The sequence below is a fragment of the Buceros rhinoceros genome, unplaced genomic scaffold, assembly GCF_000710305.1.
Source record: "Buceros rhinoceros silvestris isolate BGI_N320 unplaced genomic scaffold, ASM71030v1 scaffold11450, whole genome shotgun sequence".
NCBI lineage: Eukaryota > Metazoa > Chordata > Aves > Bucerotiformes > Bucerotidae > Buceros > Buceros rhinoceros.
In genome coordinates this window covers 60791-70557 of record NW_010390215.1, presented here as the reverse complement: position 1 = coordinate 70557, position 9767 = coordinate 60791, and the positions used below count along the sequence as shown (strand labels likewise).

The window sequence follows — 9767 nt, the reverse complement described above, 5'->3', positions numbered from 1 at the left end:
GCTCCGTTCTGGAACAAGCAGGAATCCAACAGACCAGCACTGCCGGCTCCCAGGCGCTGGGGCCACAGAAGCTGAGCAAGAGCTGCCAAGGGCCAGGATGCTGCTGCCATCAACAGCCACCAGTTCAGATGGGCTGTTCAGCTAGTGCTGGTGCACCCTCCAGCACAGCAGGAACCACCTTCTCGGGGGTCTTCCTCCCTCTGGAACAAAGAGGTGCACTGCACAGAATGTTTGCAGTTCTCTCAGATCTAGGGGAAAGCGTTTCCAGTTTTAATAGGCCGGGGGAATACTGGCACACTAAAATATCCCATTGCACATGCCAGGCCGTAAGAGAAGTTCTGGCTTTGACTAAAATTAGCAATGGAGAGGAAGTGAATCAAGCCTCCCCTACGTGCTGCATCTGCTGCTGAGGGGAAGGGCGCAACCTCAAGCCCAGCTACGTGCGAAGCCTCCCACGGGGGCGCAGGGAAAGTACACCATGGCTCTCCTGCTGCTCCGCATACTTTCGCCCACCAGGATTTTGCAGCGTTCTGCCCTCCATGAACTTGCCCAAGCAGAAAAGGGACTGAGGGAGGGAAGATGGATTTCAGTGCGGTAATTTTGCAGCAGCATCTAGATCAAGGCAGTGCAGTGGAAAAGGGAAAAACAAACTTTTCTCTTTATGTTCTGAAGACATTGGAGTGAGCAAGCAAGAAAAGCCAGACAGAGATGGAAGAGACAGCCAGGCTGGCAAATGTGTGTACGTAAAAAAATAGCATGAGCTGATGGGTGTACAGGGAGTCGCCACAAGCACATGCCCCCTCCTCAGGGCACTTAACGAGCTGTGCTGTAAACTCAGAGAAATTACTAGGACAGAAAGGTAGAAAATGAGCTCTCCACTTGGGCAGGTCAGATATTCACACATCACTGGTGAATATGCAGATGTCTGTTGAAAACTTGCTTCTGTTAAATTGTTTCAGTAATGGCATAAGATTGTCATTAGGACGTTGAGTGCTGCATGCCTGAAAAAGTCACCCTTGTGATGCTTTACCAGTTTAGGAGAGGCACACGCAAGGCAGAAGTGAGTTGAAAGGCAGCATGGCATTAACACTCAAGGACAGGACAAGATGCTGCATTAACGTGCGTTGCTAGTACCTGAAGTATTTCGATGATCTTCAGCTTGGTGTCCATCACCAGGATGTCCTCCTTCTCTGGCTCGCTCTGCTTGACATTACCCTCAGGAGCAGCAGCAAGCGGAGTCATGGGCAAGAACCCACCACCTCTGAGCACCACCTGGGTCATCAGCTCACCAACCCCGTGGATTGATCTCATCACATTGCTCCCTTCAGAGAGGCAGGCAAACAGACAAGGTTAGGATGGTGTAGTGGGGCTGCATCAACCGAGCAAGGACGCTCCACATCCTAGGAAAAGAAACTGGTCTAAGGTTAAACAAGGCGAGATGGACACCTAAATCCCTGGAGCAGATGGGAGTCCACAGAAGCACTGCAGTCACCTCAGAACCCCCCCTACCCTCTCCCTCTCCCATTGTAGGCATTACCTAGCCATGGAGAGCAGGGAGTCGATTTCAAATCCACAGTGACATTTTGAGATGAACTAGAAAGCACCAAAGACCGATCTGCTCTGGCAGTCAGTTCTCTGCCTTACCTTTGCTTTCCTCGCCTTTTGCCATCTTGGTAATAGGGAAGATGGTAGTGATGTGCACACAGTCTAATATAGCAAGGAGGATTTTGGTTAGTCTGAGGAGGTCACAGAAGTTGTAGAAACCAAAATATATCAGATTTCTGGCTAAGTTAACAACCTACCAAAATAATAATAAAAAGCCTGATTAATACTAAACATTTTGCCACCAAGTCGTCTTAATTAACAGAGTGAGAAGATCAAAACCTAGCTGTGAGCCATATTCTTATCATAACACCCGTAATTCCACAAAACTGTATTTCTACATTTTACCAGCATGTTTTCCACTCGCCTACAAACACTGCCACGCCTGCGGTAACAGTCTGCACCGCAACCGCTACTCCACAGCTCGAGTCATACCGTAGCTGTGTCGTTACAGAAAAGGTAAGACTGGAGGGAACGCACAGATGCTTCTTACGGGTTTGTTTTACAGAAACAACCAGCATCAAACAAGGTAAAAAGCTTCCCCACAAGTCCTCCACATGCACTGCTGCAAGATCCACACATAATTTCATATACAGAGCAAACTTGGAGCACGGCCCCGTTCTCTGAAGTATATATGTTCTCGCAAATGACTTTCTTTTTAAAAAACTATCACATCTTTTCAGTTAATGTTTATTTAAGGAAGATTATTGCATGGATTTGCTACATTTGCACAGACAGACTATTTTAGGTCAGTAAGTCACAGGACACTGTAGCGTCCTCTTCACGAGTAACTCTGGAAGCTCTCAAGACAGAATTTAGTTTTCAAGACTATTTATTCCAGTAAAGGTTGACTTTGCAGTAACACCAAGAGCACAGAAAGTAAATGAGGCTGCTGCAAATCTGGGACATAAGCTCACATTCATTAACCGTATTTCAGGAACCATCGTTGCAAACTCAGACTTCAGTGGGGTCGCTTGCCCGAGCAGGAAGGGCTGCGGTGGAAGGGAGGAGCCTGCTGAGGCTCCGTGCTTGGGGATTACTTGCCCGTCTACCTCCCATTGAAAAAAGTACCAGCATTCCACAAAAAAACCCAAAAAGGACAAAATCAGAACTGGATAACTACCTCAAAAGTGAGCTTATTTTTCTCTTTATCAGAGAAAGGGAACCTCTGACACACCACATCTCTTAAATATTCCTCTACAAATTCCATTGTTTGGGCAAATCTCTCTTTAATTTCATCTCTGGAAGCTCCGCTGCTATCATAGCTGAAGAGGGGAAAAAAACAAAACAACACAAAACACAAAACTTAGCATGCAAATACACAGGGCTCTTTTCCCCCGATACCATTTTTCACTGGTTTGTCAAAATCTAAGAGAATTTAAAGGCTGTTAAATAATTTATCCAAACGAGGGAGTCAGGAAGCTGACACCACAGTTTCCTGGCTTTTGCTGGTTTATCCCATATGCTCATTTTGCACTATTTAGAATCATCTGAGGAAAACAAAAAAGGAGAATTTTGCCCCAATAAATAAAAAAAGAAACCCTCGTTATTATAGTGGAAACAATGACAAGCTACATACAGCATCAAGGAGCACGGATGTGGCCCAGAGCTGCTGCTTGTGGATGCTGTTTTTCCTCCAAATAAAAACAATATATATGCAAAGTAGATATTAATTTTTTTTAGTACAAATTGTAGGTTTGTTGCTCAGCGTGTGCAGACAGCATTCGGTAAAGCCAGTCCCCACCACCTTTCACTAACTACTCCTGGTTTCCTGTTTGATCCCATCTCACTGTTCAGCCTGTGCCAGAGCTGGTGCCGTTTGGTTTTCTATTTTGGCATTTAAGAGTTGAATGACCTACTGCATCTCTTTGGGAGAGTGAGAACTTTGGGAGGGAAAACGTAGAAACCCCTAAACACCAGCATTAAGACCCAAACTCCTAACGTTTACCACAAGTTTTAAATGTTTGTTTTCCCCAGCTGCAAAAATGGAGCTCTGAACAGCTGAAGTACCACAAATTATTTGTTCTCTAGTTAAGGCAAGTCTATGGTCACGAAATCTCATCCCAGTCTAGCTGTGGTTTTGTACAGGTTTTTCACCTCTGTATCAGAGTATTTTCCACTGAAGGTCAAGTGACTCACTTCACTGTCTTCCCCCTTGCTTTTGATTGTGAGCTACCTCATGGATCACCTGCCCTGAAGAGCCTGGACTCCAGCAAGGCAGGACAGAAAACCCAAGCAGTCCCTCTCCCCGGGGTAGGTCACCCGTCACGCAGCCCAAACCAGGGACGCAGCACTACTGCGTGTTTCGGAGACAACCCGCTCCCAGCTGACCCCACGCACACACAGCAAGGTGATTTGGTTCTCGGGAAGGTTCCCTCCAGCAAATACGAGAGGCAAATGAAACTACATGGCTTGAATGTGTAATGGAGATTCACAAGTGTTTATTTTAAAACAGAAACCATATAAAAAAAAATGCATGAGTTTAGGATTGATCTGGCTTTGTTTTAAAAACCAGCACTGATGTAACTTCCTTTCCCACACCATTCCAGCACATACTTACTCATCAATAGCGATTTCTGAAGGAATTTCAGACCACAGACGAGCATACTTCACCGGGGTTACTTGTTCCTGGGGGTCACGATCAACATGCATGTGAAGCATCAGCCGGCAGAAGGACGCTCTCAGGTCATATGGCAGGTTTTCATCAGACATGCAACGGAGAATGAGGTCCACGTCCAGCTGGCCAGATATTTCATTTATGGCTAAGTACTGTCGATCAAGGCACATTCTAGCAAAGAGGTTGAGCTGGTATCTTCAGGGGGAAAAAAAAAGATTAACAAACAGCTTACACTTTAATTTCCAGAAACATCCACTGGGTATAGTACTGGTATGGTCTTATGTGCATTAACACAATGAATCTTACATTTTCCAGTAGTATAGATATACCTATCATGGGAATAAAGAAGTATTTATCAAACACTAGTAAAATATTTTATTCTGGTTTTCCACTATAAGTTGTCAAGTTTTCCTGAGAGTTACTTAGAATTAAGAAGGAATTCAATAATGTTTATGAAAGCTACAGAAGATTCCAAAGAACACTTAAGGCAACTCAGCCTAAAGACCAAACACTTCTCACTGCTGCTGAAGCCATGGTTGTTCACTGAAGCAACAAATTAGATGGCCTACAGCATCATTAAAAATCAGGAACCTGATTAAACAACTACTGAGCTCAGCTCCCTTTGGTCCAAGAATTGGTAGAGAAAAGCTAAAGCGAATTCCTGCACTTTGCAGTCCACAAACTAAAAGCAAGCAAATGGCATTTGAGGTCTGCAGGTACAGACTGATCATCTGCCTTAGCCAAGAAGCACATGTCCAACACCCACGAGTACTCACAGGCCCGTGCGCAGCAGTGACAGCCGCGAGGTTTCCTAAAGAAATGAATGTTTAATCGAGAGCAGACTCCTGTACGCTCTCAGCACTCCTCAGGAAACCGGACCTAACCGTATCCTAAATCCTTGTTTTAAGCATGTTCACAAGTCTATAATGAGGGCTAAAAATAATTAAACCCATCACTTCTACTTAAAAACAAGCGCAAGAAAATCTATTTGAAAGCAGATACAATGTTTTTACACTATTTCAGAAGTTGTCCTTCCGAGCTCAGCCCTCAGTCAACAACTTCCTGATACGTGTTTTTATTTCAGTCTACTGCAAGCACCATTTCACTGGAGGAGATAATGCAAAATAAGAGAGCCATTAAAAATAAAAAATACAGTTGTACTTTCTGCATCGCCACAACTGAATCTGTCAAACTACTCTCAGAAGTTTATAACCCAGACACAAGAATTTGGTCTGGGCTGAAACCCGATCTTACACTATGCCAAGAACTTGGTGTCTTGTCAAGTCATCTGGAAACATCGCTTCATGTCAGAAACCACTAAAAGCCCAGCTTAGGCTGTACAGAAGAGCACCGCGCATTGATCAAAGCAAGCTTGCGGCACTTTCATAGCTTCATATACCATCCTGCTGAGAACTACAGCACCGCTGAAGGGCTGGAGCTTACAGAGAAGTTGGGAGGGCAGGGAGAAGAGCAGTGACTTCTTCAAAACGCAAAGCAAAGCCACCTGCATGCTGAAATCCTCTTCTTCCTGCAAGTGGTTGTTCACCCCATCTACCACCTGCACAGTGAACTCACCGGCTCGCTCCCAACAGCCACTTACCAGGAAACCCTGCAGAAACACGGGCATGAAGTGCTGTGCCAACTCAGGGCACTCCAAGCCTCAACTATTTTTTTTAAAGAGTCGTTTTAAACTTGCTTATGCTGATTACTAGACTTCTCCCTTCGTGCTTTCAGCTCTCCCTGCAAAGAGACTTCATCCTCACTCTAAGGGCAGTTTTGTCCACGAAACCAGCACTCCTTCTCCCAAACCAGCTACAGCGCACAGCCCAAATGCTTCCCCTGCGGCAGCTGCGCTGCCCAGCTGCTGTGCGTGCTGCTAACCTGTAGTAGCTGAGCACATCCCGGTCTTCCTTCTGCCCTTCCTTTGCGTCCTGAGCCAGCTCTCTGATACTCTTACTGCGGATTTCCTTGTTACTGTCTCTCCAGAATAACCACACTTCTTCCTCATCTTCTCCAACTTCCAAGGCATTCTCTCCACTTGACACTTCTTCAAACTCGAATCGAGAGAGGACCAGCCTGCCAGAAGGAAGCGAGGTTAGACCACAAACTGCCAAGACCCATGCGAATCTTTTAGAACAGTTCTTTTAAGACACTTCTATATCACCAATATATTTTAGCAACTAATTTCATGATCTCACCTCCACTCAAAAAACACAGATTTTGTTCCTCAACTCTGTGCAGAAAAAGCAGAGCATTCTACTCTTTCAGCAGCTGCAGTTTACTACGTAACATCTTTGGGTTTTACTACTCAAAGCATTAGGTTAGAATGAATTTAGATTATAAGCTTTCCATTCAGCCTTAACAAGGCCAACATTTCAGCTCCGTTCCATTGACAGAGATAAAGAAGCAAAGAAGTTAAAGACATGTCTGACTTTCAAAACATCATTACAGGAGAACTGGTTCAAAGGTCTTTCAACAGAGTGTTGAACGTTTTGTAAACCAAAAGATATCTGAAAACTGATTAGTATCACATAAATGCCAATTGGATCAGAACTTTTCTGGTTATGTGGCAAAATAATGAGAAAAATCAGATACTGAAACTGAAAAGGCTTTGGGAGCTTCTAGCTCATCAGCAAAAAAGATCATAAAGCTGAAAAGACTAATTAAATACACAATAAGAACAATGATGTAGCAACTCCAAGCACTAGTGGAAAAAAAACAGTCTTACGAGTTCATGAAGAGAACGAAATGTGCAAGACTACTCTCATCCTTTTGTGTTTTAAATACTACCTGACAAAGACCTGCTTCCCTTCTACAGTATTTTGATAATGATTATCTATGTCCTATTCCATAGAAAGAACAAGCCCATCTTTATGAAAGACAATTGGGGTTTGGTGTCCGCTGTGATGCTTCAGCAATGGCAGGACAACACCAAGAGCCAGAGACCAAAACCCTGCCCGCAGAGGGAGAACTGGGGGAGCAGACCCATCAGCTTCTGCTCCCCTGCAAGCGGAGCTTGCACCCAAGAGGCACTCACTGGTGTCAGACACCTTATGGTGGAAAGCCTGACACCCAGAGGATCAGGCCCCTCGGATGCTGCACAGCATCCTGCGAAGCCTCTCTGCTTCGGCCAGACGTGAGGCATCCCAAAGATTTCTGACGGCAGGACTGAACGCGCACGGCAGACGTCTGCTGTCATCAACACCTATTCACTGTGCCTTAGACGAGGACCCCACACATATTTAGCTGCTTTCTCTAGACGTGCCAGCAGTGCTCTCACCTTCCTTCTGTTCCGCACTAAGCCAGCTTTAAAGGCATTCACTCACTTGGTTTCAATGAGAATGTCTGCGTTCGCTGGATTCAGCACGGCTTTGCAAATCAGTTCCTGTGTCACTGGAATAGACTTGTTCATGGAAACGCACAGATCCGAGAGGTAATCCAAAAACCTGGTGGGAAACATGAGCCAAGAGGGTATCAATCCTTCCTGAGATCGAGACTGAAGCAGTCTACACTTCACAAAGAACACATTCAGAACTCCATTTTAACACTACAGAGCGAGACTGCTGCCTGAGGGGAAGCCACAGCGCGTGCCAAGAGCGGGGAACTAGCTGTGCTGCCTTCCCAGCAAGCTGGCAGGTACAGATTTTTCTCAGAAGACTATCAGGAAAAGGTAATCTAGACCCCAAAATGCAGGTCTCACCTGGGCTCCCTGTTTTTCCTCACAAGACTAACAAAAGTGTCAATCTCGGCAGCTGTGATGTGCTTCTCCAAGAGCTTGCGATTGTTATGAAGCAGCGCTGTGATCGTGTCCTCGGCCAAGACGTCGTAGCCGATTTGCTTCTGCATGAAGCCAAACTGCTTCGCAATGTATTCCTTCAAAACAGAGGGAAGGAGCTGAGATTAATTCTCAGAATTCCCGAACATCATCAATAACAGAAAACAACAAGGGGTTTGTCAATTCCGACATCCCAAGAAGCACACTGGATCAGATTCGCTTTGTTCTCTTGAGAGGAAACAAGTGATGACAAAGAATTTCAACACCTCCCTCCCTCCCGGGCTGGACACCACCAAGGCATTTACCCTCATCTGATAGGAGGGGATTTAAATAACTGGCGACAAAAAATGAACAGCCTTAATTCACAGTCAACTTGCAATGGAGCTGGTAGTACAAGAGAGAAGAAAGTCTTACAATTCACCTGGATTTGACAGTTCCCAGTTCCGTGGTTTTCTTAAATTCCCCTTAGAACTGGTACTAATTACACTACACAGAGCCTCTGATGGAGATGAAAAATGCCAGATAAAGCAGAGCCATCCAAACCCCTCTTGCTGGCTGTGCAGTCGCAGCGTAGCAGCGTTTAATTAATGGGATGCAGCTTTTTGGAGCACAGGAATGATGTTTGTGCCATGGAAAGCTACAGACATATTTCAAACCTGATTCTTTCTGTAATCCTGCTGAGAGTGTCTCAGCACTCTGTAGCAGAGCCGGCAGATGTGTCTGAAGGGAGCATGACGCTGGTCTCCAAGCTCTTCCAACCGCAACATCGGGCCATCACCACTGTCTGTAAATGGTGCTTGCAACAACTTGAAAATCTATGGATTTATAAAACAGATAAAATACCATCAGCCACTGCCTTCATCTGCGTAAAATCAGCATAAAACTAATTTGTGTCAGTGTCTTTAGATTTCTCAAAGGTACATGAGAAATACACTACAGTTGCCAAGTTCTGTTCTTTGCTGTAGAGCAGCCTGGACAGAAGATTCTATTGGTCACCTTCACTCAACACCAGGTTCTGTAATTTCTTCTTCTAGCAACAGTCCACCGCCAAGAGCCTGTTGAAAGCTACAAACTCGAGGGTTCTTGTGGTCCCGATAATTTGGCCAGCATCTCTGTTACTAGTTTCCCTTTTCTGACATCTCTTCTTGAGGGCAGAGGTTAGAGGAAAACGCAGCCTACCTGCTTTAGGATGTTCTGTTCTCTCATCAGTTTCTGCCGTTCCCTATTGGGTTTAGAAAACACCACTTCAAGGACGTCTTGACCAGAATTTGTTCCACCAGTAACAAAATAGACCAAATCCTCCAACAATTTGGTAACAGACCTATGGAAAAGCCAGCAGCTGTTAACACAAGACTACAAATTCTGTTAAAAAACCAGCACTGGTGTGAGTTTACATAGATTTCAAAATGCTACGTGAAAAAAGAACATCTGTTAGAGACTGACTCAGATGCTCGACAACGCGCATAGGTCTGGACAGGACTTAGAACTAGGAACTCCTGCTCTCCATTGCTGCAGCCTTCCCGTCTGATTGCCAAACCACAGCAGCTCTACGACAGCAACAGCACTTCGGGGCAACTGTACACACGCCAAATTCTGTTAGGTAGCTTTTTTAATTGCTAGGGAAAATAAATATATCAGGTAATAATGTCTCCCACAGCCAAATAAAAGATGTTGGCTACAGGTTTTACACAGCCGAGTCGGCATGCTTTTTGTGGGGCCACATACTTTTTTTCACAGACACGGTCAGAGGATTTGCAAGAAGTCATATGTTTG

The 9767-nt window shown here is 45.0% G+C and overlaps 1 protein-coding gene across 1 annotated transcript in view; it reads right to left on the bottom strand.

The window, feature by feature from the left end:
• Positions 1-1134: 1134 nt before the first annotated feature.
• LOC104494153 (inositol 1,4,5-trisphosphate receptor type 1) overlaps positions 1135-9767 on the bottom strand; it is a gene marked incomplete at its 3' end in the record, with an annotated part of 56172 nt that continues 47539 nt past the window's right edge. Inside the window, exons 14-22 of the mRNA XM_010136954.1 lie at positions 9174-9315; positions 8651-8809; positions 7920-8092; positions 7546-7665; positions 6101-6295; positions 4163-4414; positions 2726-2867; positions 1645-1798; positions 1135-1322 (exon numbers count right to left, since the gene is read on the bottom strand). Coding sequence (XP_010135256.1) covers positions 1135-1322; positions 1645-1798; positions 2726-2867; positions 4163-4414; positions 6101-6295; positions 7546-7665; positions 7920-8092; positions 8651-8809; positions 9174-9315 — 1525 coding nt within the window. The remainder of the gene's footprint in view (positions 1323-1644; positions 1799-2725; positions 2868-4162; positions 4415-6100; positions 6296-7545; positions 7666-7919; positions 8093-8650; positions 8810-9173; positions 9316-9767) is intronic.